Source organism: Naegleria fowleri, assembly GCF_008403515.1.
Source record: "Naegleria fowleri strain ATCC 30894 chromosome Unknown tig43, whole genome shotgun sequence".
In the NCBI taxonomy this organism is placed as follows: Eukaryota; Heterolobosea; class Eutetramitea; order Acrasida; family Naegleriidae; genus Naegleria; species Naegleria fowleri.
The window spans coordinates 261,124-288,838 of NW_025407975.1; the positions used below are offsets into that span (position 1 = coordinate 261,124).

The window sequence follows — 27,715 nt, forward strand, 5'->3', positions numbered from 1 at the left end:
TGGGAACTTACTTTTCTTGAAATGTAGCCACAACAGGTGTGTTCTTCTCCTAATCCTCCTTCTCCTCGCTTGGAGGACGATTTTGAACCATAACATTGGGTTGAACTGAGAAGCTGGTTCTCACCTAATGAAAGGATCCTAGATCTTTTCTTGCATTCTTACGTCTTCATGTTTTTTGAATCCCATAAAAAAAATGCCTGCACATAACAAACGAAAACAGCAACCCCCTCAACGAGTCAACAACCTCGAACTGCTCGCCGAAGGAAAACAAGATCGGGAGTACAAACGAAAATTAGATAAAATCTCAAAGGACAAGCAAGAAAAGAAGAAAATGACATTTGCATATCTGAAAACAATCAAGAAAATGGGATATGATTTTGAGGAATCAATCACGGATCACAAACGCAAGTTGGAGAAGATGAAAAAGAAAAAAGAAACACGAAAAGATCCCTTTAAAAAAGAAAGAGAGGAATTCGAAAAGAAAAAACAAGAACAACAGGAGGCAGTTAAAGAGAAATTAAAGAAAAAAGAAGAATTACAAATGAAACATATTGAAAGAGAAAAGAAACGAAAACAAATGCGCAGAACCAATCACCGAGGTCAACCCGTTTTTAAACATCACATGCATCAAATTTTGAACAAGTTAACAAGCGAGGAGAAAAAAGAATAAGCTCCACAGTACTTGCATTTCACCATGTGCCTCCATTTCCAAGTTTGTGGAATGCACACGAATAATCAATTAACATGCAGTCAACCAACCATGACAAACAACAAGTACTTTACAACACCTCAATTCATTCCTTCTCTTTATTGGCGTGTTTGTTTGATTTGTCTGTATTCAGAGGTTGCTTTGATCGATATTTCGAACTGGATTCCCTTAAACGTTTCTGTGTTGCGGTGTTTTTGTATGAGTCTGTAAAGAATTCATCCTTATAAGTTATGATGTCTCGATATTCTTTTCTTTTTTTAGGATTCTGCACACCCACAAATTCCATAAACAAGCCATCGATGGCTGCTGGTTGAGAACGTGTTGCGTCGTTGGATGTTTTTTGAGTGGCCTCGTCTGAGGATGATGCTGTATGGCTTGATGCATTGTCAGATGTCGCTTTCTTAGTGCCTCTTTTTGGCTTGGATGAACGAGGAGAATGCATTGAAAACTGAACCGATTGAGACGAGTCCTGAATGTCACCCAATGTCATGGTCATGCTGTCAACGGGCGTGCTTGACACAAAGTTGTTCACAAAATTAAGAGTCGATGATTTAGACTCTTGATTTTCCAGTTTTGCTTTTGTCTTTCGTTGTTGTTTTCGGAAGGTTTTCATGCCTCTTTCGTTTACGATTTTTCCCGTTTCATCCATCACACTCATTTCATTTAAATTAATTTGTTGTTGTTTAAATGGCGAGGGTGACTGCTGTTGATAGATGTCATGGGAAGTATAACTACTCGAATTGCCAAGTATCAGCTTTTGGTTATGGTCCATTTGGAAATTCTGATTATGTCTTGACATTGGAAGTTGCTCTTGTTGCCCAGAAAAGTCATTATTGTGATCGTTGTACTTAGTTACCAAAGAAGGAGAATTTCTTGACAGTGGTGGGGATGGTGTTTTTTGAAGGGAAGGCACAGTTAGAGACGGTAAGGGACGGGAAATATATTGTGAAGGATTGGAAGAGTCATATGATGACAAAATGTTTGGTTCGTGTGCATACAGCTGCGGTCTTTCATCAAATCTGTATGTTGATAAACTACTACTACTAGACGGCGATGCACGAATAAATGGAGATGAACTTATTGAGGGATTTGCCAGTAGCATTTGGGATGGTTTCAGTGGTGACATGTGAAGAGGATTCAGTAGAGGATCAGAGTTGAGAGGTTGATGCATGCTACCACATGTATCAATTATGTTCATTTCACTGTCTTCACCATCTTGTTGTTGACTCAACAATTCATGAATGCTAGGAAGTGTAATGTTTTGCTGATGGGACAATGATGGTAACATCACTCTATCATTTGTATCTTCATCATGCGGTAGAATTCGTGCTGCATTTATATTCACTGATGTTGCTGGTGATGATGATGAAGGTTGTTTACCTAGAGGATAACCAGAGGCCATGATGATGGTGAGAGAGCACTTTGCGCACTACTACTGTATGGTTATCTAATGTGTTGTTGGAACTTCTGATTGAAAATGCAGAGATTGATATTTTGACTTTTTTTGATTGCGTCAACAAGAAGAACATTAGCAAAACGCCACGTGGACCAAGAATAGGTTTGACGGGGTCTTAATAGGCACATTCTCAACATTGAGATTTTCCCTAAATATCGTCAAAATAGTGCACAAGGAAAAATTAAAAAGAAATCTCAAATTGACCAAAAATGTGCCTCACTTTTTCCAAATACCTCGAAAATTATGTCAAAAGCGGAATAACCAACTTGACTATTGTGAGTGTGTAATCTGCAATGCTGGCCAATGCACGTAGTTTGTGTCGGTATTTGGTGTTGTGATGTTGTGGTGTGCGCACAATGTTTCATCAAGACTTTTTGGTGTATAATGCAATATCTACATGCACTGAAATATATATATATGTGGAGGCATTCACTCCGGGCCATGTGTAAGAATGAACATTTGTGGCTATTGGTTGTTGTCGTCTTTAAATTGATGACGGTTTTGCTCCATTGAATCACCTCGCATCTTGAATGAGATATCAGAAGAAAAATTCCTTCACTTTTTCATCGTTTGAATAGTTGGAACAACTCGGATGTATTAATAATTCTTGATATGGTACTACTTGGAGAAGATAATGCCGTAGAAGCAGCACCATCACCACCCTGATCTTGGATAACTGTTGTTGGTCGAGGTCGTGGTGAGGCCAATCGGTCAGGCTCATTCGTAATGCCATACCACTCAACGATCATCTTCTCAAGTATTTCTTCGGTATTGGGTTCTACTTGAGAAGATGCCCCATCATGGCTCATGATATCTTGTTGTTGTTGTTTTTGAACATATTTACCAATATAATATTCTTTGAACATTTCATTGAGTGCTTCCTTTCTATTCCGATTCGAGCTCATCAATACCAATTGCTTAATTTCTCGTTCTTGTTCCTTTCGGATTTGTCTTCTCTCCCAATACGGATGTTCAAACACAAAACGATAGATGAATTTGGACGGATAATAGCACAAGGTAATAACAGCACCGTACAAAACGATGGCCCTCCATTTGGGAGATTTGAATTTTGTGTAGAATCGATCATAGAAGAAACCCGAACCGACTCGGTCATTGGTTGCATAAGGGCCCGATGGAAAATGCTTTTGGAACATTTTTTCTTTTGTTTTTTAAACAACAATGTGATTGTTTCAAACAAAGATTCAGACAGAACTCTCTTCAGACATTCATGAATGGACACGTTGACTTGTTTCAATAATTATTATGTCTTAAATCAAAAGAGCTTGATGATTTACTTTTGAATAAAAAAATGGATGAATTACTCGCGAAAAGAATTGCATCTCTCTCACTCTGTCAAACGGAATTCATTCGTGACAACCAACATCACTCGGAATTAAAAATTGCATATTTTATTGGGAGTACACTAGATGGAAAGGATATCAAGTGGAAGAAATTTGTGGAAAAATTAAAAGATAATTTTTCAATCGTTCAAGTGACAGGAGAAATGATCATCAATAATTGTCTCATTGATGATGGATTTGATGTATTATTTATGCCTGGTGGATATCCATCAGAACATTATAAATTAATTGGTGAAGAGACAGGTATGAAAAAAGTGAAGGAATTCTTGTCACTTCCAAAAAAGGTTTGTATGATAGGAACTACCACCCATGAATGTGAATGTGCTCTTTTTTCCTCGCACGAACCTTAATATTCAAACATTGTTACTGAACATGAATTGTATATGTAATACATTGTATTTATGAATTAAGGGTTATGTGGGATCATGTGCAGGAGCTTATTGTGCGCTTGCTCAGAGTTCGATCGATGGTTTTAAGAACCTTGAAGAGTTTGTTCCAAAAACACTAGATTTACTAGAGGTGCGTAGTTTGAGGTTGTAAATTTAAGAAAGTGACATTGTACAACTTTCTGTGGATTATAATAATTTCGCAACACGTTCATGTGAACAACATGCAACAACTTTCAACATGTTGTAGGGAGTAATTATCAAAGATCGAGAAAATCATATTTGGAAACGAGGCTTTGGAACCAGTAAGGTAAGAAGTTTTTATTTTTCGAGTCTCTCTAAAAACTGTATGTCCTCAACGTGCTGTTAGGTGACACTCACTGAGCTAGGTCAGAAAATATTCAATGATTCCAGATCGGTAAGTTTAAGGTTGAATTTTCTCAAACATCGTTTCTGGAAACCTAACTGACCCATTGTTGATGTCTTACCTCTGAACGGGTCGGTGTGATTCATATAATCATACTTTATCAATCTCTACTTTTTAAATACCAAAATACTCTCTGAATTCACAAATAGGAGGTCAATATGTTCTTTCGAAATGGTCCAATTCTTCATGTCACCGATCCTTCCACATGTCAAGTTCTCGCCACTTATTCGTGCGAATTTATGACTCAAAAAGAAATTCAACAAGGATACATGATGGGAAGTGCGGCGGCTGTGTGTGGAAGGTTTCAAAACGACAAGGGTAGAATTTTAGTGTTTTCAGCACATCCTGAAACCTCAGGTGATGATTTGAATGCTCTGTTGGTGCATTCGTTTCGACATGTCGTGAGCGAATAAGATTCCCTGCACAGCCGTGCGTGGCTGTGAAGATTCAAAGAGCGCGGTATATAGAGAATCTCATTGTAAACTCAAGACCAGGTCAAAAGATTTTTTATGATGCAAGAAAGCGTTACAATAATACATCGAGCAGACAGTAACAACACATGCTGTCCTACTTCCCCTCTTCCTCCCGACAACATGCAGCATCTATCAGGCTCTTTTTTGTTTCTCTTTCGACATTTATCATTTCGTTTTATTGTGTGCTTGTTCGTTCCAAACCACACCATGCAAAACAACCCCAAAAAAAACAACCATTTCAACCCATCTCCGGTTTTTTTCTGGTTGTTGAGCCTCACCTTCCTCTTCTCCAAAAAAGAGAATCTTCTCAATTTTTAATACCGCACCAACAACAACAACAATAACCACCTTCAGTTGGATTTTTTTTATTCTCTATTCCTATCAAACTCGACCAATAATAATAATCATGCTCAAATCAAGTCTTCTTGCTTCTTCTTCATCATCATTGATGAAACTCAACCGAAGTAACGGTGGTTCTCCATCCATGATGATGGTTGGTTCAGCCTTGTCTTCCACCTCTTCATCTTCGGGTCATCATTATAGATTCTATCATCAAACAGTTGCTACCGAAGAATTAAAAGACGACCATACCTCCATCAGAAAATGTCCCTATGGAGACTTTTATCATACAGCTCTCACGATTGAACACACCAAAACTCCACTCGTAAAACCACCATGGGAAGGTTTGGTTTTTGGTAAACAATTTACTGACCATATGCTTGAAGTGGATTGGAATGCTGAGAAGGGATGGACTGCTCCTCGGATTGTTCCCTATCATGATTTAGTTCTTCCTCCATCATGTTCTGCTCTGCATTATGCCATTCAATGTTTTGAAGGATTGAAGGCTTATAAGAATGGAGAGAATGTTTATTTATTTAGACCAGAAATGAATGCCAACAGAATGAATAGGTCTTGTGCTCGATTAGGCTTACCAGTATGTAGTTTGATTGTTTTTTGAAATGATTGAAATATGATGTATATTGAATTCTGAAATATCTATTGGTATGGATGTTTTGAATGAATCCATCTCTATGATGATTTATTTTGAATGAAACCACAATCCCATCGGAATTGAAATTTCATATAACATGATGATAATAATGGCCATCATTAATCAAAATGTGTACGATTCGATGGATATGTATCTTCTTCTTCTTCTTTCATTGAATTCCATTCGTATGGAAATGACAAACTTTGTCCAATCATGATTTTCGTCTGTGTGCGGCAAAAATTGATTCAATTCACGGCACTCCTGATTGAATTCGCTCATATCTCTGCTTACATGAAATATGCCATGTCACCGCTTTCAGAATTTTGCTGGAGAAGAATTTTTGAAATGTTTGGCTGAGCTTGTTAAGGTTGAAAAGGATTGGGTTCCAGATAAGAGAGGTTATTCATTGTATCTTCGTCCAACAGTCATTAGTACTGAACGCACCATGGGAGTTTTGCCACCAAACAATGCTAAATTGTTTGTGATTTGTTCTCCTGTGGGCCCTTACTTTAAATCAGGTTTTGCTCCAGTGAAACTTCTTGCTGATCCAAAATACGTTAGAGCTTTCCCAGGAGGTACTGGTAATGCAAAGGTTGGATCCAATTATGGACCAACGATTATGCCTCAATTGGAAGCTATTGAAAAGGGATATTCACAAGTTTTGTGGCTTTTCGGATCTGATCATCAAATTACCGAAGTTGGAACCATGAACATTTTCTTCTATCGAATTGGTAAGGATGGAGAGAAGGAGCTCATTACACCACCTTTGGGAGATGTGATTTTACCTGGTGTCACTCGTGACTCTGTTCTCCACCTTGTAAGAAATGATTTCAAGTTAAAGGCTTCTGAAGTGACCTACACTATGAGTGATTTCATTGACGACGTAAAGAATGGACGATTACTCGAATCATTTGGTGCAGGAACTGCTTGTGTAGTTGCCCCAATTAGTGCCATTAGATATGAAGACACTGAATATCCTGTTCCAGTTCCACCAAAGGAAGAATCACTTGCTATGAAGTTGTGGGACCGAATTTTGAGTATCCAGTACGGTGAAACACCACACCCATTTTGTCACAACATTGAGAATATTATTGCAGGAACTGAAACATGGAATTAAATTAGGATTTTTGAGTTGCAGGATTTTGTACAGAGAATCAACCATCTAATAGTATTTTACTTGAAACTTGCACACATTTTAACTTTGCACATTTAGAGTCAAATGTTTATTTTATATCAATAATTATACATCATTTATGAACATTTCATTAATTTAATCATGTCAACTACAGAAAATAGTCAAAATAAACGGGTGCATTTGTCATATTTACGGCCGCATTGATTATGTGTATAGTTCTTCCCTTGTTCGCTTGCAAAGATTCATAGCCATATTTGCTGTGAACATGTCCAAATGCCACCACTTTCAAGGCAAGGCTTGCTTCAAGCAAAATGTACTGAGAGAGAGCCTTGCTTCCATTACCATCGTCCAAGTATCCTTTTGGTGGTTCATGACTCAACAAAATATTGGTGTCGTGAGCAATTTTCAATAGTTTTTTCATTTTCAATCGTTGTATCATCTCTTCATGTTGGGATGATGGATATTGATTAAAGCAAAATGTGTGCTCTTCTTTCGATTGCCATGACAATCCATGAATTTTCACTCGTTGATCGAAGAGTGAAACAGATGAATCAAACAGTAAATGAGTTGCATTCGACAAGTACATCTGTTTGAAACTCTCCACATCAAAATCTAGCGCTTCCATCAATGGATGATCATGATTTCCCAATATTACAACGATGGCATCAAACATGTCTTTGATATTTCCAAGAAATTCCTTATTGAAATTGAGTAAACTGTTTTTCTTGCCATAAAATCCAAAGTCACCGCAATGCAGTAAAACATTGTATTGTTTGTTATTTTCCTTTGAAGAGTGCTCCGATTGTGGCAATTGATGATTAGTATTTTCAATTTCAGTTCGACAAGTATTTTCATTCCGCAATAATTCCCCAAATTTTGAATTTTGTTTCAATAAAACATCACTCAAATGTTGCAAATGATTCTTATAGAATTGATGGCTGTCACTCATGACAACAAATCGAACTTGATCTCGATTTTTAATAGGATCATTATTAATATTATTATTGATATCACCATCAGTACCTTCCAACAATTCTTCGGAATTAGATTTAATGTCATCTTTGTGATCATTCCGTTCATGGCACACAATATTGAATCCCAAATTTACGGGTTGTGTGGCGATTTGGCATGTGTTGATCACCACCGCTGAATCCTTTCTAAGCATTTTTTCTTACTTTTCATTCACAAAAGTTTGTGAAATACCATAAAGAAACAAAACAAATCACCTATAGATTCCCGAGTACGGTCTGAGAGAGCATAATTCAATCCCTAGTCCGCTCTATTCTTATTAGCAAATTCCTTATAAAAATCAAGCATTTCTTGAGTGATTCGTGGAAGAATGGTTTTTCTGGCAGCTTCAAAATGTTTAAATTCCACATATTCTGCATGAATGTTTTCCTGTAGTGCCAAGTAAGCTGCCTCCCTGCAGAGAGCTGTCATTTCTGCTCCGCTGTAGTTTTCTGTGCAATTTACAATTTGTTCAATTTGTTCAGGGGTAATATTATGACTCATTCGTTTCAATTGAATGTTCATAATTTCTTTTCTGGCAGAAGCATCTGGTGGTGCCACATAGAGCATTCGATCAATTCGACCAGGTCTTAATAGAGCCTTATCGAGTAAATCTGGCCTATTAGTGGCCGCAATGACAGTCACCCCTTGAAGTGGATCAATTCCATCTAATTCTTGAAGAAGTTGTGAAAGTACTCGATCACCTACAGAATTTCCTCCACTACCTCTCTCAACACCGAGACCATCAATTTCATCAAAAAAGATGATACTTGGTGCGGCTTGTCTGGCCTTTGCAAATATTTGTTGAACTGCTCGTTCACTCTCACCGACCCACTTGCTAAACAATTCAGGACCTCTCACAGCCAAAAAGTTCAGTTTGGCTTCTGTTGCCAATGCTTTTGCTTGCAATGTTTTTGAACATCCAGGTGGGCCATAAAGCAGCACACCTCTAGGAGCTCGTATCTTCATTCTCTTGAAATGTTCTGCATATTTGAAAGGCCATTCAATCGACTCTTTGAGAGCTTGCTTGACATTATCTTGTCCTCCAATGTCATTCCAGTAAACTTTGGGAACCTCCACAAGAATATGTCGAATGGCACTAGGTCTTACATGCACTAAGGCATTCTCAAACAAGTCATAATTCAGGCTCAAAGTTGGGGGAGTATTGCTTGTAGTCGTTTCATCATTCCCACCATTGTTTTCATTTGACAATATATTTTCTCCTTTCATGAAATGTTGAAGTATGGCTTCATTACATAAGGATTTCAAATCAGAACCAACAAAACCATGTGTGACACTTGCCACTTTGGAAATTAAATCCTCTTGTATCTCAATATTGCATTGCTCAAAAATTACTCTCAAAATATCTGCTCGTTCTGCCTCACCAGGAATGGGGCACTCGATCACAGCTTGGTCAAGCCTACCAGATCGTTTTATGGAGGCATCGATCTTTGAAAATTGGTTAGTAATACCAATAACTATTATTCTCTTTTTTGGGCAATCATCTAGAGCGTGCAATAGAGTGCTCACCAGCCTTTTTCCTCCTTTTGATGCTATAGAGCTATCCTGAATCAATTGATTCGAGGGTGCTAATTGGTCTAAATCTTGTAAAATAATAAACTTGTATGAATAAATAGAGTGAGTGTGACCAAATTGGTTTGGATTCTGGAAGAATTGTCTCATTTTGGCCTCGTTTTGGCCGTAGACCTTACTTGTGAACATTGAAGCATGGAGACTAGTGATATTGAGTTGATAATTTTCTTCCGTGTCACTAGCATTGCCGTCATATTCATCTTGTCCCTGCGAACAGGCCTTACTAGACGATGCCTCTACAAATAAATCCTGAAAAACTGTATTTACAAGTAAATCCTTGCCAGTTCCAGACAAACCATGAACCAAAACTCCAGCACTGACATTATTTTCTCCCAAATCAATCATTTGTTTAAGGGTTTTTTTAAGCAAATCATATTCTTTTTTCAAGCCTCCACATTTGTATTTTCGTCGAGTGGAGGTTGTTTTTGATGAATTCATTATCGCTAGTTCTTGTGAGTTGGCCAAACGAGAATTATCTGCCATCTCTTGTGTTGCTACTTTGAAATTGAAAATGATGGGAGAATCCATCCCGATCCGATACGGAAATAAGTATTGAAAGGAAGAAGAGGTGAGGTCCTGTGGTTGCTCCCCACTCTTTGATGAGGAATTGGATGAGAATGATAAAAGACTTGTAAAAGAGAGTTCCACTTGTAATATATTCTGTTGAAGGGAGATGGTTGTCGGAATGACATGATGGAAATGTGTAAAGACCACCTGCCCACTCTCCGATTGTTCCATTAATTGAAGTAAAACATAACTACGGAGAAGTGGATGATTCTTGATGGTATTGGCACATGATGGAGGAACATGAATGAGTGCATTAATTTTGAATGGTTGCTGCTCACCAACGTTCGTGTTGTCCGTGCCGAACATGATGATCGTGTGCTTCAATTATGATTCAACAAAATTGAAACTTGAGAAATAATCAATGCAAACACTTTAGAAATTGTTCTTGTTGTTCTTGATAATAAATATAATTGAGTGTTCGCCAGTCTTTTTCCACCACCACCACAAACTCTTCCGATGGCACAAATTTTTTCTTCATCAACAAAAATGTTCAAAGTTGGCTTCTCCTCTGGCCTCGTGAATCATCATACGGGCAAAACAATTCAACTTGTCTCATCAAATTATGGAAAGAGAATTTCATCATCATCGAGCTCTACTTTTTTGATTACATTAAATTCATCCACTCAACAACGATTTCTCAGAGCCGTAGCCAATACCAATGTCATCATTAAAAAGAATTTTAATAATTTTGTGGAGGGAGAAGTGATAAAAGTAAAAGCTGGATTCATGAGAAACTTTCTCTATCCAAACAAAATTGCAATTTATGCAACGGAGGCCAATTTAAAGGCTCACAACGAGACTCTAACACCCGAGAAGAAGATTGAAATTCAAGAACGAAAGAGATTTCTCATGAAACAGCGAGAGCAAATGCGAATGAACAAAACAGATGCATCTGCAGAACAAACCACAGAAAAGGAGGCTTCACCATCGCAAGAACTCTAACTTGCCCACTAGCGTCGTAAATTTCTATTACCTATCTGTACGGTAATTGATGAATTGAAATAAAATAGTAATGTATGATTGAGGATGAAAACAATTTTCACAAGTTGTGTGATTGTTCAAGTGATATGCCATCAAAACTATGTTAAAGCAATGTGCTGAAAACACATTTGAGATTCACAAAATCTCTCCCTTATTGGCCACCACAAAATATTCTCAACCATTTCTCTGTTCCTCAGTTGACTCTTGAGTTTCATTTGGACCTTGTTCAAGCCACTTGTAGCTTGTGGTTCGGAAGGTAAACTAACTTTTGTTACCTTCACCTTCTTTCCATTATTGTAACCAATAATACCTTGTCCACATACAAAAGAAGGCGTTTTGATTGCTGGAAAATGCAGTGCCTTTTTTACCAACGTTTCTATATTCAAAAACTCTCATTTTGGCCTAAGCGTTGACAAAACAGGCTCTGCCAAGCTAAAGGATTGTGAAATACGTGAAAATTTGTGCTATGGCATTTCTGTGAAGGATGACTGCCCTTTAGAGGTGACTGATTGACAAATCAATAGTAATTATTGTGGCGGTGTACGAATTGGAATTAATTACTCTGCACTCGTCTCTTTTAATAATTGTAAAGTTTCAAACAATAATGGACCAGGAATTTATCAAGAATCGAACTGTCACATTAACTCAACAGTTGTAGCTCAGCAATTGAAAAATCTGAATATTGATTCAAAAGAAATATCCAATTTGATGAAGAAACTTTCTAAAGAATTGAGGAGTGTTGCCAATGTTACTCTTACAAAAGTTGTTGAAGAGGGTAACGAAGAAAAGAATGAACATCCATCAACACTAACAAAATTGGAACAACGGTGCGCTTTTTGCAATTCTCATGTTGAAAAGATGTCGAAATGTGCGAAATGCAAAACTGTTATATATTGTGGAAAGCATTGTCAAGGATTGGCCTAACCACAAAGTGTTTTGTAACAGTTTAACAAAAGACTATGCAATTGTGTGTGATATGGCAACAGCGAGAATAATCGACAAGAACCATCTTTCCTGCCTGTATCCACAAAGCAGCAGTTACAAAGCTCTTTCCAATACAGAGATGGAAACAAGTTTATTGTTAAAATCCAAACACAAGAGCTAAGCAGATCCGTCGATTCAGAGCTGACTCTGTATGATAAATATCGAGATTTAATTATCTCATTTCCAAACAGAGATCTTTACAACCTCACAATGAAGTGTGACGTTTTGGCAACTCTTTGCAAAGTTCGACCAGCCAACTAACAAATAATACATTTATACACATGAACTTGCATCATTTCAAAAGTGGTAGATTTTTGAACGAATAAAAATTATATAAATAAATTACATAAATAATAATAATAATTGTAAAGTTTAACTTTCCCTATTCTGAACAACACTCTTCAACAAAAAAACTTACTCGAGATGGGACTCGAACCCACGACCCCAGGATTAGAAGTCCTGTGCTCTATCCAACTGAGCTACACGAGCTTGCACCTCATTAAAACCATTGTAATATACAACGCATTTAATCACCAGAACCTTTTTATTTACACTGTAAAAACGCAAAACACGATTGTCAATAATCTTCATTACTTTCGTCGCTGTCATAATCGTCCACATCACCCAAACTGTTGCTACTCGAGAGCTGCCGACTACCAACCCTGTTGTTCTTACATTCCGCATATTCTTCATAGGTCATGTCAACCTTACTCGATTGGTATCGTTCCAACTCAATACTCTCTAATAAAGATTGTGTCACCTTTCCTTTAAACCCTGCCTTTCTAATGAGAGAAGATAAAGTCTCTTCTTTCGTCCATTCTTGCTCTTTTGCAACCTCTGGTAAATAAGTACCTCCATAGTCCCGTCCGTTCACTTCAAATTTAATACGAATGCCATGGGTACCAATTTCCCAATCGTACACGTTACCAACATCGACCTCTTCAAAATTAACCAGCAAGCTCACTGCACATTTTAATTGAGGAACTTCACTCATCGCAATGGGATCAAAACGATGATCCTTAAATGCAGCAATAATTGCATATTGTCTCAATCCATCAGAAAGAGCTAATGGAGAAAAGGTTCCAATGCATCCTCTCAAATGATGGGAATCATGAACCGATTTGTTGAAAAAGACTATTGTCATGTGTACAAAGCAGACATGGCAGAGAGTGGATTCTATGATTTGTATTCTGATTTCATTATTGGCCTAGTAGACCCTAAATATGTATTTTTACTTGCATTTGATACAGTATCTGCTGCCAAACAACTGCATAGCTTAATACTCTATAGTAATGACCGCCTATTACGTGAAATTTTACTTTCAAAATATGAAGTATATGACGTTTCCACGTTAGATTTCTTTGAACAATGTTGCATTTATTACTTACAAGAAACTGGACATTCCCTCAATCAAAAAATTGGAATTGATAAGAAGTATTCGAGAAATCGAAAATTAAAGCAACAGCTTGAATTATTGGACGATTATATTAGAAATAATTACAAAAGCATTTTACAATGGATTAGAGAAAAGCGTGAAGATGATGGCTTGGATATTTCCTCACTTCTTGATGAAACTGTACATGAAGAGCAGGCAAGTACGAATAATTATTCGACACCACCCTCATCCTGCACAACCACAAACGAAACGAGAGACATATCCCATGAGAAAATTGATCTAATCAGTACGATGTCAGAACGACTCTCTCTTTTCAAAGCAGTGTTAGTTACCACGCTGCTCATGTTATTGCTTGTTTTATGGTTCGTCTTCTATCTAGCAAGCTGAATTCAGGGTCAGGTTGAATGAATCATGATGATGTTCGAAAACAACAAAAAAATATTTTTTATTTTGTTTCAGAAAAAAATACATGCAGCTGTATCATTTTACTCTCATCAAGCCAGGAAGCATCGACACGGCGATCACAGGCTGCTTCTCTGGACGGAAGGTAAAGAGAAATGAGAAATTGGTGAGAGCCACCGAGATACTTGTAGCAAAAGGAAGCGTATTGGAGCTCTATGATTGCTCCGAAGAGAATGTCCCACCTCTCACATGTTTACTATCGCAAGATGTCTTTGGAGTCGTACGGTCGATGGTTGCTTTTAAATTCAGCAACACCGGTGATAAAGATTATATTGCTATTGGTTCTGATTCTGGATCTATTGTTATTTTAGAATTTAACGCGAATCTTAACAAGTTTGTTCAGGTTCACGTAGAGACGTATGGCAAGACTGGATGTAGAAGGATTGTTCCGGGACAATACTTGGCTGCAGATCCCCAAGGAAGAGCTCTAATGATTGGTGCCATTGAAAAACAAAAGTTTGTCTACGTAATCCGTATGGATGGCGATCATTTGACAATATCATCACCATTGGAGGGCCATTCACAAAATACTCTCGTTTATTCAATGATTGCTTTGGATGTCGGGTTTGACAATAATCCTACTTTTGCTTGTATTGAAGTGAATTATGAAGGGGCTGATGAATCCGATGAAGCCTATCAATCAATTAAGAAAACTCTCACTATTTATGAATTGGACCTAGGAAAAAACACAATTGTTAAAAAGTCAGCATATGAGATTGATCGATCATCGAACATGCTCATTCAAATTCCTGAGCCTGTAAGAGGTGTTTTGATTTGCTCCGAAAACTACATTACCTATAGAAAAGACTCTCACAACATTAGGGTTCCAATACCAAGAAGAGCAGGTATGCCTCGTGAGAGAGGGCTCATGATTGTAAGCTCAAGCATGCATATGGTGAAAAAAGCTGCGGATATGTTCTTGCTTGTTCAAAGCGAGTTAGGCGATCTTTACAAGGTTTCACTCGATCTGGACGAACAGAAAAATGTGAAAAACATTTCTATTCACTACTTTGATACAATTCCAGTGGCAAACACTTTCTTAACATTGAAAAACGGTTTTATTTTCTCAGCATCAGAATTTAGTGATCACAAATTATACAGACTTAAATCGATTCAGCATTCAGAATATGAAGAATCCTTTGAAATGATTGATCTTGAATCTTTTCCAACATTTAAACCTTACATGAGTCATAGACATATTCAAAAAGTACAGGATTTAAAAAGCTTGGCTCCAATTACTGACATGAAAATTACAGATTTAATGACTGAAGGAGCCTCCCAGTTTTATGCTCTTCACGGAAGAGGTCCTCATTCATCATTGCGTGTTTTACGATATGGCTTGCCTGTCGAAGAAAATGTTTCAGCTCCATTGGAACAATCTCCACCAGCCATCTTTACAGTGAAAGAATCAATTTCATCCGATTTTGACAAGTACATTATTATTTCATTCACTGATTTTACAATGGTTCTCTCAATTGGAGAAAAAGTAGAAGAAGTTGCTGATAGCGGCTTCTTAACAAACACCAAAACGATATATGCAGCAAATATTGGTGAGGAAGATTTGGTTCAAATTCATCCAAGAGGCATTATTCACATTGGCCGTGAAGGTGAGCGTAAATCTGGTTGGGATTCTGGAAATAAGCTAGTTGAAAAAGCAACTGTTAACGGTTATCAAATCGTGGTTGCTCTAAGTGGAGGAGAAATCATTTATTTCGAGTATGATACTAATTCAGGACAATTAATTAACACAGAAACTAATGACATGGCACAAGATGTAGCATGTCTTGCCTTGTGCCCAGTCTCTGAAGGACATACAAGAGCTAGATTCCTTGCAGTTGGTTTCTATGACAAAACTGTAAGATTGATATCATTGGGTCAATATGACATGATGTCAATTCTCTCTAGACAAGCCTTACCAGCCGATCCAGAGTCATTGAGTATGATCGAGTTACCTACTGGTCTATCAGCACACGATGGACTTGCCCTTTATCTAAACATTGGCCTCAGTAATGGTGTTCTTCTCAGGTCAACGGTAGATCCACATTCAGGAGAACTCTCAGACACAAGATCTAGATTTTTAGGTACTAGGCCTGTCAAGTTGAGAAATATTAAAGTGAAGGGCCAAAACGCAATTCTAGCCCTCTCAAGCAAACCATGGCTAGGATATTTCAATCATGGTAGAGTTGAAATGACACCTCTCTCCTATCCAATGTTGACGACAGCTACTCATTTTGCCTCTGAACAAATTCCAGAGGGTTTGGTTTCTATTGTTGGAGAAGACTTACGAATTATTTCCATCTCGTCCATAGCTGACAAGTTTACACAGGATGCCATGCCTCTCAATTATACTCCAAGAAAATTTGTTGTACACGATGAGAGTTCAAATATGGTGATTCTCCAATCTGACTATAACACATTGAAACCAAATACAAGACCAGAATACCTAAACTTTGAAGACACAGAAGCAACACCAGGTGAACTCAATGATGTGGCATATGGTGCCATTAAGACAAGACCAAGATCTGGTCAATGGGTCTCTTCCATTCGTGTATACTCTCCTAAGAGACAAGAGCATGTGGATGAGTATGAATTTGAAGACAATGAAGCAGCCCTCAGTATAACAACATGCAAATTCTCTACCACTCTGGAAGGTATTAAACCAAATTCAACCTTAATCGTGGTAGGAACTGCCAAAGATATGGTACTACACCCAACAAGAAAGTGTGCATGTGGCTATATTAATCTTTTCCAAGTAACAGACGAAGGAAAACTTCAACTTATTCACAAGACAGAAGTAGAGGACGTACCTTATGGTTTGCATACTTTCCGTGGTAGATTGCTCGTGGGTGTGAAGAACATGTTGAGAATTTATGACTTGGGTAAAAAGAAGTTGTTGAGAAAGTGCGAAAACAAATTATTCCCAAACTTCATTACTTCAATTGCTGTGGATGGAAACAGAATTTATGTTGGTGACATTTCAGAATCATTCCACTTTGTGAAATATAATGTACAAGAAAATACCTTGACCATCTTTGCAGATAATACCACACCAAGGTGGTTGACTGCATCGGCACTTCTGGACTACAATACCATTGCAGGAGGAGACAAGTTTGGCAACTTTTTCATTTCTCGTTTACCCAATGATGTTTCCGATGATATCGAAGAGGCAACCAACGGAAAGGAAAAGTGGATTTGGGAGAGAGGTCTCCTTAATGGAGCCCCTCAAAAAGCTACAGAGATTGTGAAATTCTATGTGGGTTCCATGATTACAAGCTTGTGTAAGACACAACTTATATCTGGAGGACCTTCAGTGTTGGTCTATGCAACAATTACGGGCTCAGTGGGTGTCTTTGTTCCGTTCACCTCCAAGAAAGACATTGACTTTTTCACTCATCTCGAAATGCATTTAAGAGAGAAGAACCCACCTTTGTGTGGCAGAGACCATCTCGCTTACCGTTCCTATTACTTCCCAGTGAAAGGTGTCATTGACGGCGACTTGATTGAACAATTCAATGATCTGGACTTGCAAACAAAGGCCATTATTTCCGAAGATTTGCAAAGAACACCAAACGAGATTGCTAAGAAGATTGAAGATATGAAGAATCAGACAGGATTGTAAGATGAATGATGTGCTGAATGCTTCTTTTTGGGCAAGGAACACGTGTGTCGAAGGAGGCTATGGGCATCATCGCTTCACAGAAGATGACAGTGTGTTTATGTAGGTGTTCCGAATAATAGGCATTTTCTCCTTCTTGTTTCCGACATTCGTGTTGTTAGCACACAATCATTTTCAAGGCTCTTAATTTATAATAATTTAACTCTCACAACAAGAACAAATAAATTTGAATATAATGAATAGAATTGATGAAACAAATGAAAATTCATTATTATTATTAATATGTATCCATCTGATGGTTCTTCAACTATTTAGTACGGGCACAACAAAATTTTGAGGATGCTTTTGGTGATGATGAAAATTTAGAGAATTTAGCAAATCAATGATGAATTATGGTTGTTTTGGTGGCCAAGGCAATGTTGAATTATTGGTTGGCCTCATCTGCTTGCTTGTTGTATCGGGCCAAACTTGCAGTCTTGAGCCATAATTGTGGGATGTACAAGCCTTGTATGGAAGGGTTTTTCGTCAATTTACCAACTCCAATCTTCTTTGCTTTATCACCCCATTGCGATTTGATGTTGTAGAGTTTTTGAGCAATTTCGCTAGCATCCATATTCTTGCAGTCGTGAGCATGCTCTCTTCCGTTTTTGTAAACAGCCTTCACAAAGGGATGTTTTCCTCTGCGTAATTGGACAATAAACTTCACATCGGGAGAGCTTTTGGCAAATTCCCAGAATGTTCCCGATGTTTGGTCCAGAAATTGTCTCATTCCTTTCGAAGAACCACCCCAATCACAAAAGTAGAGACAAACCTTGGAGAGCTGTGTTACACCGTTTCGAGACATTTTTTGAAATGATTTTTAAAAATTTCTCTGTTCCTCAAACCTTTCACAATACTTAAGAGTGCATGTGATATGTGAATCTCTTTCATGATGATCACAAAGACCTCTTACAGCTCATTTCATTCAAAATGTCCTACTTTTTTGCCCTCATAAATGAACGGATTTTGTCCACCATATTCGCACGACATGACTAAAAGTCGAGCTGTTAATAAGCTGTTAGCAGACTCCCCACATCCTTGCACTTGTTCCAGTCCCTTTTTCATACCTCACCCATCTCACTCAGATATGTACAATCATCCAATCTTGTTGTGTCCAATGAAACACGATGGTTGGCATACATTGTTTGAGGTGGTGTGACGTGGACTTACAAATATAAACAATATACTTTATAAAGGAATTCCAAGGAAACATATTACATTACCTTGTCCATATTTTAATTACCTAAAACAATTATGGGATCTCTGGCTGTTAGTGAATTCACTTTCTTATTTTGGACTGCACACATTAATCGTATTAAGAATTAAAAGTTTCTGCCTTTTATTTGATTTAATTTTCTTTACTCCATTATCTAGCACCGTGCCCAGTTTGTTACTTCCACTCACTCTCACTTATTTATGGTTTGGTGTCTTTAAGAAATACTTTCATGCTCAAGTGAAATTAGAGACCTCAAAAATTGGGATGATGCTCAACAAGAGCACCACCACCGAAGGATCTTTCAACAAGGGTAAAACATGTATTGTGATGGGTGGCAGTGTGGGAGGACTTTTAACGAGTTTGGTCTCTTGTCCTTTCATTATGAGAAGGTCATTTTAGTGGAACAGAAAAAGTATGAAGAAGGTGAGTTATTTTCCAGTTCGAATTCATGGTCAAGACATTCATTGGTTGATTGTGTTGTTGTTGTTGTTGTTGGCGACTTGTCATAAGGCAAATCCACAGCTCCACATGGACATCAAACTCATGTCTACCAATACAGAGCTATAGCAATTTTGAAAAAACTCTTAGGAGGTGTCTTGAACATGGATTTCATTCAAGAAATTGTCAATATCGGAGCCCATGAAACCACCATTATAAATTCTGACTTTGCTCAAGTCGATTGCGAAACCGATCGGTTTCGTTTGCATGGTCTTTTTGAACAAAAACCTGAATTATCAAATGACAGGAGGCATGTTTGAACTTTGGATTCGTGATCAATTATTACAAATTAGTAATGGTGGCAAATTCTCTCAACACTTGTTGGGAAAAATTGAAATTCGTGAGGAACAACGTGTGGTGGGTTTGATCCTGAAACTGGAAAGAGACATGTCTTGGAAAACTTTATTGCATTGGTAAGTGTTGAATGTATTGAAGGAATGAATGAAATAGACTGTGTTTTAACACGTGCTTGTCAATATGTATTCTTCAATTATTGAGAATCAATGATTGAACTCACTCTACTTTCCATATGGTCATACTTTATCATGAATTCATCCATCTCTGTCATGCATTCACTCATGACACTCCATAAATAAACCATTTAAAAGGGGGACAGCGTGGCTAGTTTGAATCCATTCTATGGTCAAGGAATTACCTGTATTTGTGAGTCATTACTCATTTTGGATGAAATTCTAAGAAGACCTCACAACCATACAAAATCTTCCTCACCATGGACTGCAGAGACATGTCAAGAATTCCAGGAACGAGTCAAGAATATTTACATGCCAGCCTACTTTTTAGCAACCACTGTGGATTTACAACATGAAGAAGCCAAAGGTGGATCTTGGTGGTATCGAACGATATTTCTCAAATATTTTGCTCCAGATTTGAAACAATTAGCATTGGCCTCGAAAATTGATCCCTATGTAAGAATTACGTTCAATCAGGTGAATCACATGATGGAAGGATATTTATATAACATGTTGGACAGGAAATATAGATCTCGTTGCAAAAATCCAGTGAATCATTGGTAGTAGCAGTTAAAGTTCTTTCCCTCATATTGGTTTGATCAATGTGTTGTGTGCATTCTTCCATTCTTTAAAAAGACACCAAACCATGCATCACATTATCATTAAGGCAAATCAATTCAATGTAAGAATCGAATCGACGTTCTAAAATAAATAATTGTTCAACACCCCTTCGTTTTCAATATTACAGGAAACACCGGAAAGATGATCATTCATTTGCTCTTCCCGATGAATTATTGCGCCCGGCATGTGTGAGAATTTCCAATGTTCGATCATGTGCTAGAAGTTCAACAAATTATTTCATCTCTTTCACTCTTGGGAATGCTCTCATAAAGATCATCAAGTGGGGATCTCTGTGATGTCTTGTTTTCTTTTGTAAAAATTTTCTTCACGTTAACTTTTCTCCTCGCCGGCAACCAGAAACAATTTTGAAGAATTCTACTTCTTCGGAATTTCAGTATAATTTTTTAATCATTTCATTGAAACATTATTGTGTCCACACTGATTTTCAAATGAAAATGATCATCAACAATTGGTCTCAAGTGATTGCTAAAACTCGCGAAATGGTCCGAGGTGTCATGTCCCAATACGATGGTTCTCATGATTTTCATCATGTAGAGCGAGTGGTGAAAATGGCCAAATTTATTGCACACAAAGAGTTGGCTTTACCAACCTCCGATGTTTCAACTCTTTCACCTTCCATATTGGAAAAATTACAAGTCATTGAATTGGCCGCTTATTTGCATGATGTGAATGATCATAAATATGTACAGCCCAATCAACACGGTCAAAACAAGGCACAAAGAGCGATTGAAGAGCATTTATCACAATTACTAGTTCCTGAAAATATTATTGACAGAGTTCAATATGTTGTGGATAACATTTCATTCTCAAAGGAAGTCAAGAGAATGCAAGAAAATAAGGAATATGTGGATGAATTACCGATCGAATTGAAAATAGTATGTTTTTTTCTAATACTACTGAAATTGATTCGATGTGAATATCTAATATTTCAAAATGTCAATTCGAAACCTTGATTCATATTCTCAACAAACTTAAAATCATGCATGTCCAAATCGATCAAGGTCCAAGATAGTGACCGATTGGATGCCCTTGGAGCCATTGGTGCAGCTCGTTGTCTCGTGTTCAGCGGCTCAAAACAAAGAGCCATCTACATTCCTGAGGATGAGAAATTCGTTTCCTCATGCACCACTCCTAGTGACATGTTCCAACAAAAACTTGAAATGAATCCAATGCCAACTGTCTCAGCCACCGATGATTCTGCCATTCAACATTTTTATGATAAATTGTTTCACTTGGATCGCATGATGAAAACAAACACTGGAAAAGAGCTTGCCAAGAAACGCATTCAACACATGAAAACATTCATTGAGGATTTATACGAAGAGTTGTACTTTGAAGAGAATTTATAAGAGGTGACCTGATGGCGAAACATCCTCTAATAAAGGTATGTTGTCCGAGTATGCAACAGTAAAACGTTGACACCAAATTTCAAATTTATCGATGATATTGCGAGCATGCGGTACTGTCTAAACTCGACCCATTCGATACATATCACCAAAGCATCATCATCACTTGGTACAATTATGTACGATTCATGTACGATTTCGGGTTGAATTGAGCAATATATTCGCCACAACACCGTGTCCAAGCAGTAAGAAAAATGCGCGCACGTTTGAGGGTTTCTGCTACATTCATTTTAAGGCAATGCACCATTGGCGGTCACTTACAAATAAAGACAGTCCAAAGATCCTGATCGAGCGGTGTTTCAAAACAGACATGGCTATAGTAGGCGATAAACGTTAATGTCCCTTGTAGGAGAATATTCAGGACACGTTCTCGATATTCTGAATGAACGATGGCCGTTCTTGAACGTTGATTCTCTTCCTACGAAAGTGAGTCAGGCAACATCACCATCCTTGGTCTTTCAAGAAAAAAATTATCACCTTAGTTGTGTTCAATAAGGGTTATTGATTGACCTTGCTACACTCGTACACGCAAGCACCAACCATGAATCCAATCTCTCTTCAGCAGTGCAGTTTTACAGCAATCTCAACTGCGAACAGTACCATGAATACACTCATCCATCAGTGGCTACGATTGTTGCATGAGGAACAAACCACTGACAGCAGCAATGAGTGCCACTCGGCAGAGCAATCTCAACAACAGTTCGAAATGAGGACGATCATGAATGATCTTCAAGGCCTCAATTCCCGCAATACAACTGTTTCTCCAGTAACTGCTGCTGGACCAACGATGGTCATTCATCACCAAAAGCATCCATGGCAGTTCAACAGTTCCCTCCCAACCAATGATTGCATGAATTCTCTTGGTGGACAAGACTCCTTTGTATTATTAGAGCGACTTCTCGATGAACCGAACCAAATTTTGAACAATGCTGCATCTTCAAACACTTTGACAATCCACCCTTCCACTCAACCATGCTCTTTGGATCCTTCTCTCACCATCCATCGTACCTCCCTTAATAACCGACACCAACCTCAACAACAAATAAGGAATGTCATGGGCGCCAACACCTCAAAAGTGAGTGTTCACTCGCTCAAAGAAGATATTTCCTCATTGGTCTATGTGTACTTGCCAAATTGTTCATTGCCCTTATTAATTCCTCATTACTCAATTCTGCAGTCCTGGTTGGCCCAACTAACAAACCAAAAGACGAGAATGGCATTGCGCGAGGTGACTCGACCTCATTACTGGACTTTAATTGGCGCTCGCAGTGATAGTAGCAATAGTAAGAGCGACGACGTTTTGGGACAACAACAGTACCATCACCCACTCGATCCGTCATTTTCTTGTGGTGTGCACAACCCCTTACCTCAGGACAACGCAGCAATGGGTGGACTCGCTATGCCCACAACGACAACGACAACGGATCACTTCCAACAAATGCCAACTCTGCCAACTCTTGACCTTCTCTCACTCTTTCAGCATGGTTTAATTCGTGTGGAAGTGGAGGATGGTTTTGGAATCACCACGAACACGACCACTACAACCCTCACGTGTCCATCCATCTATCTCGATTTAGGTCTTTCCAACATTACAGAAACGAACAAGGTAGAGATTGAGAAGGCTTTTCTCTTTCCTCAAGTCGTTGAGAATGGTTTGAGAAATGAAGCATCCATTCTCAACTCTGCGACCTTTATGGTCAATTCGAATAATTTGGCCATTCATTGTCTAATTAATATGTGTGTGATAGGATCTACTTTTCGAAAGGCAAAGAATTCATCACCTGGTTCTTCCTCTTCCACAACAGAAAGCTCAAATCACTCTGACAAGTCTGCTTTGGATCTTCTCATTCGCCAAGCATTGAGTCAATGCGAAACGATCAATCAAATCGTTGTGATGCGAAGAACTATTGAGAATTTGCAGTATCCACCCAATCGAGGTCAGTGGATCAATGAAAAGACCTCTCCTCAACAATTTCATGCCACTAAAAAGGCCATTCTCGATTACATTGATGAAAAGATGCATCGAAGTTTTTTCAAAATCTATGAATTGAAAGGAGAGTATTTGGTATTTCTTGGATTCTCCAACATGAATGCTCTTCTTCAATCGAATGCGTTGGTGATTGATGCCTCTCAGAAAGAACTTCAGTGTTATAAGGCATTGCGACATTTTCTTCTCTTTAATGCAGAGGTGATTCGAAAGTTGAAAGAATTGTGCATTTCAAGTCAAGAGATCTCTACCAACCACAACAACATTGACAATTCCATCCATCTGAACCTCTTGTTAGGAAACAACAACAACAACAACAACAACTCCAACAATAACATGGATGCTTCACTGATCTCTGTTGCTCCCAATACAACTACCACCACCACGACTAGGACTAATGCTGATATCATCATGATGAATAGCAGCACGTACTCTTCCCCTCTTCTGGAGAGGGCACTCTTCATGGAAAGTCCCGATGGTCATGATTACACTCAAATTCCTTCCTTGTGCTCTCTCATTGAATTCAGTCTCTGTGTGTTAATTTCTCAACTCAAATGGAACACCTTTCCACTCTTTGATAAGATCTCTCTTCTCTTTCGATTGTACAATGAATTAAGTGTCTGTGGAATCATGACTCGATTCGATTTTCTGACCTTCTATAAGGTCATTGAGAATCGACTCGATGAGCACGAGAGTGGTCTTGAACGAAAAGTTAGAGCCTTCAAAAAGTCTCCTCTCATGTATGGCATGAGTACGACTATGAGAAGTGGAACCTTACAGGGAAATGATGTTCCTGGTTATCCCTCACAGATTCATTTGGTCTATGATTCAGATGATCAGAATGATTCACATGCTTGGCAAGAAGTGAGTACACTTGGAGTGTTGAATCGTATGAAGGAATTATGGAGGTTTGTGAAACAACTTTATCACGAGCTTGAAAGATCCAACATTGACAAGGAAGAGAAGGATCGACGATCAATATTGACAAATTCTGTTTCCCTTACGAATGTGAATCACCAACAAGACGATAGTCATGCTTCTTGTCTTGGTGGTGTTGATGGTGGGGGAGAATTGCAAGTGACGTTTCAAGATGCTTCCATTGCCATTGAACAACTCTCATCCTCATTGGATTTACTCCTTAAAGAAGAAGATGAAGAACAAAGTACATTCAACCACTACAAGAATAACTTTAACCACCACACGAATATTCAAACCATTCTCAATCATTACCAAGAATTGGAACACAATACCCAAGTGAGTGCTTTCATGAATTCTGCTCCGATCACTCAAATTGTTCTTCAACTCAATCTCTATCATGAAAGAAAACGACGCATTCAACAGGAACGTGAACATCAAAGGAAGCTTCTCGAACAAAACAAGAAGAAACAACGAAGAAGGAAATCGTCAGCGAGTGCTAATCCTTCAAATTCACAACTACCATTGAATGAAAGTCAAAGTAGCAATGCAATGACAACAACAGAAGCTAAGAACCATACGATTCCATCGACTAAGGGAGGAAGAAGGAAATCATGTCCATCCACTTCAGGATGTTCAACCAGTCACACCAATCAAACTCAGAAATCATCCATGTTACAATTTACCTTTGTTCAAGAAGATGGAAAATCCTTCAAGTCATCCTCCAAGTCCTCTTCCTCTTCTTCCAACAATAACAACAACACTCATTCCAAGAAGAGAAGAGGAAGTGTACTCTCAACCACTTCGAATGTCACCACATGTTCTCAAGGATCTTTTTCATCGACCGATGCATCCGTTACAAGCAATAGCATCACCAACACGTACTGCAATGCGGGACTAGATCCTCAGATGTTGAATGATCAGTCGAACTTCACGATTCTTAATTCATTGCCTCAAATTTTGCCTTCTCAGGGAGTAATGACAACGAGTTATTCCTCCACGAGCTCTTCCTCACATTGTCCTTCAACTTCTTACACATTCAATGTCGACAGTCACAATTATGGAGCAGGAGAAGCAAGTTTCTTTCATTCACAGAGACTGATGGATCTAAACACAAACCCCGTGAATCAATCTGGTCCTTACGAGTCGTACATGACAAAATTCTCACAAATATCTCCACAAGTACTGCTGGATGAAGGTGGGGGCTTTTCTTTAGATACTCTTCAGGATCCATTCAACACAGTAAGTGAGGTGGATTCATTGAAACAGGGAATGATTCCACTCTCAGACATGATCATGACGGAGCACATGAAAGGAGGAGAATTCGATTGGATGAATTCATCCAGTTTGTGTTGTGAGGATTCTTCATGTAGTTTTTCGTCTCTGATCGAGAAGGAATTTTCGGAAATTTTGGATCTTCCTCCTGTGAATGTTGCAGTTCCTTCCACTTCGACCACTGGTGGTTGTGGTATCCTTTTGAATGGTCTTGAACCAATACAAATGGGCGAAGAGTCGTCTGATGTTTCAGAAGAATCAAGTGGAAAGAAGAGAAAGCGAGGGGAAGACTTCTAACAATGATCGTAAATAATGAAGTAAATGTTGTATTTAAATAACTCTTTGAAAAGTAATTTAAAAAAAGCAACATGAAATCATTTGCCAACAATAAAACTATTAATATCTTACATTTAACCAACATCTTTTAACCTGAGCGCTCAAGGTGTCATGTGAGTAAAGGAGAGACGGTTTAGTGATTTAAAAACTTGCGAAGGGGCTCAAGTCTTTGTTTCAATTCTTCAACAACCTTTTTTTTAAAAGAATCAACATCTAGGTCTAAATTGACTGAAATAGCGAAAGCTTGGCATAACTCATTTGCTTCTGATTTTGAGGATACAATATCCCAAACCTTTTCTTCGTCATTGTTCAGTAATGCATACATTACTTCACCATGCTCAAAAGAAGTAATTGTTTCCTTGATTGACAAGAAACTGCAACATATCCATCCTTCAAGATATCTAATTCGTTTCTCAATTTTCTGAGTTTTCTCATTGTGTAGTTTCTCCATCTTTTCCATTTCTTGCCTGATTTTAGAAGCTCGTTCCAGGACCATTTAATTCTAGACCTTTCAATGCATTTGAAACGTGTTATTTAAATTGAATAGGCTTTCATAAATTAAAACATTCCTTTAAGCTTGGGATGTTTCAAAGGTATTGGGTGGTTTCAAAGATTCAGGGGCGTTTCAAAGAATCCGAAACATTCCAAATCAGCTTCTTTTCAACTTAGCTTGGGAGTTTCAACTTCAAAAAAATATCATCACAATTTTATATTACTGTTTTGTTGACTTTCTTTGCTTCTTTTGTTGTGGTGAGTAGTAGTATTCTGGATTAGCCGCAGCTGTTGGTTTGGCTTGCCGTTTTCCAATACCGAAAGAAGGTTCCGAAGTGTTTGGTTTGTTTGTTTTCTTCTTTGTTGGCTGTTGAACTTTTTTAAATGATGCTTGCAGAGCCGGCCTTTGGATTTGGATAGGGGTGTTTGGTTGTGGAGTTCTTGGTTGTGGAGTTGATTTTGGAGTTTTTTGTGGAAGTTTTTGTGGTGTGTAGTCTTGTGAACTTCTTTCCAAGCCTGAGGTTATTCTTGGGAATTGTGTCTTTCTTGGTGATATCAATCTTTCTTCATTATCAGAACTGCTTTCTGATCCTTCACTATCCGAATCGCTTTCTGATCTTGATCTTGAGGCTTGCGAATTGGATCTTTCATTATCAGAACTGCTCTCAGATCCTTCGTTATCAGAATCACTTTCTTGTAGATTTCTTGGAAGTTCATTATCCGAGCCGCTTTCTGATCCTTCATCACCGACTTGTACTGGATTAGAATTATGTGAATATTCTAGAATTTCACGAGTTGATAGTGTCATTAATTCAGTGTCACTCATTGTCAACATTTTAGCAATAAGGTTACATTGAGCTTTTCTTTTTTCCTCTGCATATTCTTTTTGACGGA

At 38.2% G+C, this 27,715-nt stretch overlaps 17 protein-coding genes across 17 annotated transcripts in view; 9 read left to right on the forward strand and 8 right to left on the reverse strand.

Moving 5' to 3' along the window:
• Window positions 1-193: 193 nt before the first annotated feature.
• On the forward strand, window positions 194-670 carry FDP41_005089 (uncharacterized protein; the record flags this gene model as incomplete). The annotated part of the gene is made up of 1 exon (XM_044708575.1): window positions 194-670. The coding sequence occupies one exon, from the start codon at window positions 194-196 to the stop codon at window positions 668-670; it is 477 nt and encodes a 158-aa protein (XP_044560475.1).
• Window positions 671-794: 124 nt separating this feature from the next.
• FDP41_005090 (uncharacterized protein) lies at window positions 795-2,111 on the reverse strand (the record flags this gene model as incomplete). Its single annotated transcript, XM_044708577.1, has 1 exon — window positions 795-2,111. One exon carries the CDS (start codon window positions 2,109-2,111, stop codon window positions 795-797), a length of 1,317 nt encoding a protein of 438 aa, XP_044560476.1.
• Window positions 2,112-2,728: 617 nt separating this feature from the next.
• FDP41_005091 (uncharacterized protein) lies at window positions 2,729-3,319 on the reverse strand (the record flags this gene model as incomplete). The annotated part of the gene is made up of 1 exon (XM_044708578.1): window positions 2,729-3,319. The coding sequence occupies one exon, from the start codon at window positions 3,317-3,319 to the stop codon at window positions 2,729-2,731; it is 591 nt and encodes a 196-aa protein (XP_044560477.1).
• Window positions 3,320-3,474: 155 nt separating this feature from the next.
• Window positions 3,475-4,752, forward strand: FDP41_005092 (uncharacterized protein; the record flags this gene model as incomplete). Its single annotated transcript, XM_044708579.1, has 5 exons — window positions 3,475-3,810; window positions 3,938-4,045; window positions 4,163-4,222; window positions 4,283-4,330; window positions 4,489-4,752. 5 exons carry the CDS (start codon window positions 3,475-3,477, stop codon window positions 4,750-4,752), a joined length of 816 nt encoding a protein of 271 aa, XP_044560478.1.
• Window positions 4,753-5,218: 466 nt separating this feature from the next.
• FDP41_005093 (uncharacterized protein) lies at window positions 5,219-6,920 on the forward strand (the record flags this gene model as incomplete). Its single annotated transcript, XM_044708580.1, has 2 exons — window positions 5,219-5,746; window positions 6,123-6,920. The coding sequence occupies 2 exons, from the start codon at window positions 5,219-5,221 to the stop codon at window positions 6,918-6,920; spliced, it is 1,326 nt and encodes a 441-aa protein (XP_044560479.1).
• Window positions 6,921-7,086: 166 nt separating this feature from the next.
• FDP41_005094 (uncharacterized protein) lies at window positions 7,087-8,103 on the reverse strand (the record flags this gene model as incomplete). The annotated part of the gene is made up of 1 exon (XM_044708581.1): window positions 7,087-8,103. One exon carries the CDS (start codon window positions 8,101-8,103, stop codon window positions 7,087-7,089), a length of 1,017 nt encoding a protein of 338 aa, XP_044560480.1.
• Window positions 8,104-8,207: 104 nt separating this feature from the next.
• FDP41_005095 (uncharacterized protein) lies at window positions 8,208-10,412 on the reverse strand (the record flags this gene model as incomplete). Its single annotated transcript, XM_044708582.1, has 1 exon — window positions 8,208-10,412. The coding sequence occupies one exon, from the start codon at window positions 10,410-10,412 to the stop codon at window positions 8,208-8,210; it is 2,205 nt and encodes a 734-aa protein (XP_044560481.1).
• A 180-nt stretch (window positions 10,413-10,592) lies between these two features.
• Window positions 10,593-11,048, forward strand: FDP41_005096 (uncharacterized protein; the record flags this gene model as incomplete). The annotated part of the gene is made up of 1 exon (XM_044708583.1): window positions 10,593-11,048. One exon carries the CDS (start codon window positions 10,593-10,595, stop codon window positions 11,046-11,048), a length of 456 nt encoding a protein of 151 aa, XP_044560482.1.
• Window positions 11,049-12,648: 1,600 nt separating this feature from the next.
• On the reverse strand, window positions 12,649-13,065 carry FDP41_005097 (uncharacterized protein; the record flags this gene model as incomplete). Its single annotated transcript, XM_044708584.1, has 1 exon — window positions 12,649-13,065. The coding sequence occupies one exon, from the start codon at window positions 13,063-13,065 to the stop codon at window positions 12,649-12,651; it is 417 nt and encodes a 138-aa protein (XP_044560483.1).
• A 105-nt stretch (window positions 13,066-13,170) lies between these two features.
• Window positions 13,171-13,854, forward strand: FDP41_005098 (uncharacterized protein; the record flags this gene model as incomplete). Its single annotated transcript, XM_044708585.1, has 1 exon — window positions 13,171-13,854. One exon carries the CDS (start codon window positions 13,171-13,173, stop codon window positions 13,852-13,854), a length of 684 nt encoding a protein of 227 aa, XP_044560484.1.
• An 82-nt stretch (window positions 13,855-13,936) lies between these two features.
• FDP41_005099 (uncharacterized protein) lies at window positions 13,937-17,548 on the forward strand (the record flags this gene model as incomplete). Its single annotated transcript, XM_044708586.1, has 1 exon — window positions 13,937-17,548. The coding sequence occupies one exon, from the start codon at window positions 13,937-13,939 to the stop codon at window positions 17,546-17,548; it is 3,612 nt and encodes a 1,203-aa protein (XP_044560485.1).
• Window positions 17,549-17,969: 421 nt separating this feature from the next.
• On the reverse strand, window positions 17,970-18,389 carry FDP41_005100 (uncharacterized protein; the record flags this gene model as incomplete). Its single annotated transcript, XM_044708589.1, has 1 exon — window positions 17,970-18,389. One exon carries the CDS (start codon window positions 18,387-18,389, stop codon window positions 17,970-17,972), a length of 420 nt encoding a protein of 139 aa, XP_044560486.1.
• Window positions 18,390-19,538: 1,149 nt separating this feature from the next.
• On the forward strand, window positions 19,539-20,332 carry FDP41_005101 (uncharacterized protein; the record flags this gene model as incomplete). The annotated part of the gene is made up of 2 exons (XM_044708590.1): window positions 19,539-19,655; window positions 19,907-20,332. 2 exons carry the CDS (start codon window positions 19,539-19,541, stop codon window positions 20,330-20,332), a joined length of 543 nt encoding a protein of 180 aa, XP_044560487.1.
• A 512-nt stretch (window positions 20,333-20,844) lies between these two features.
• On the forward strand, window positions 20,845-21,759 carry FDP41_005102 (uncharacterized protein; the record flags this gene model as incomplete). Its single annotated transcript, XM_044708591.1, has 2 exons — window positions 20,845-21,285; window positions 21,412-21,759. The coding sequence occupies 2 exons, from the start codon at window positions 20,845-20,847 to the stop codon at window positions 21,757-21,759; spliced, it is 789 nt and encodes a 262-aa protein (XP_044560488.1).
• A 658-nt stretch (window positions 21,760-22,417) lies between these two features.
• FDP41_005103 (uncharacterized protein) lies at window positions 22,418-26,290 on the forward strand (the record flags this gene model as incomplete). Its single annotated transcript, XM_044708592.1, has 1 exon — window positions 22,418-26,290. One exon carries the CDS (start codon window positions 22,418-22,420, stop codon window positions 26,288-26,290), a length of 3,873 nt encoding a protein of 1,290 aa, XP_044560489.1.
• Window positions 26,291-26,462: 172 nt separating this feature from the next.
• On the reverse strand, window positions 26,463-26,825 carry FDP41_005104 (uncharacterized protein; the record flags this gene model as incomplete). Its single annotated transcript, XM_044708593.1, has 1 exon — window positions 26,463-26,825. The coding sequence occupies one exon, from the start codon at window positions 26,823-26,825 to the stop codon at window positions 26,463-26,465; it is 363 nt and encodes a 120-aa protein (XP_044560490.1).
• Window positions 26,826-27,041: 216 nt separating this feature from the next.
• FDP41_005105 (uncharacterized protein) overlaps window positions 27,042-27,715 on the reverse strand; it is a gene marked incomplete at both ends in the record, with an annotated part of 786 nt that continues 112 nt past the window's right edge. The window contains one exon of the mRNA XM_044708594.1: window positions 27,042-27,715. This exon is cut by the window's right edge and continues 112 nt beyond it. Within this exon, the coding sequence (XP_044560491.1) occupies window positions 27,042-27,715 (674 nt within the window).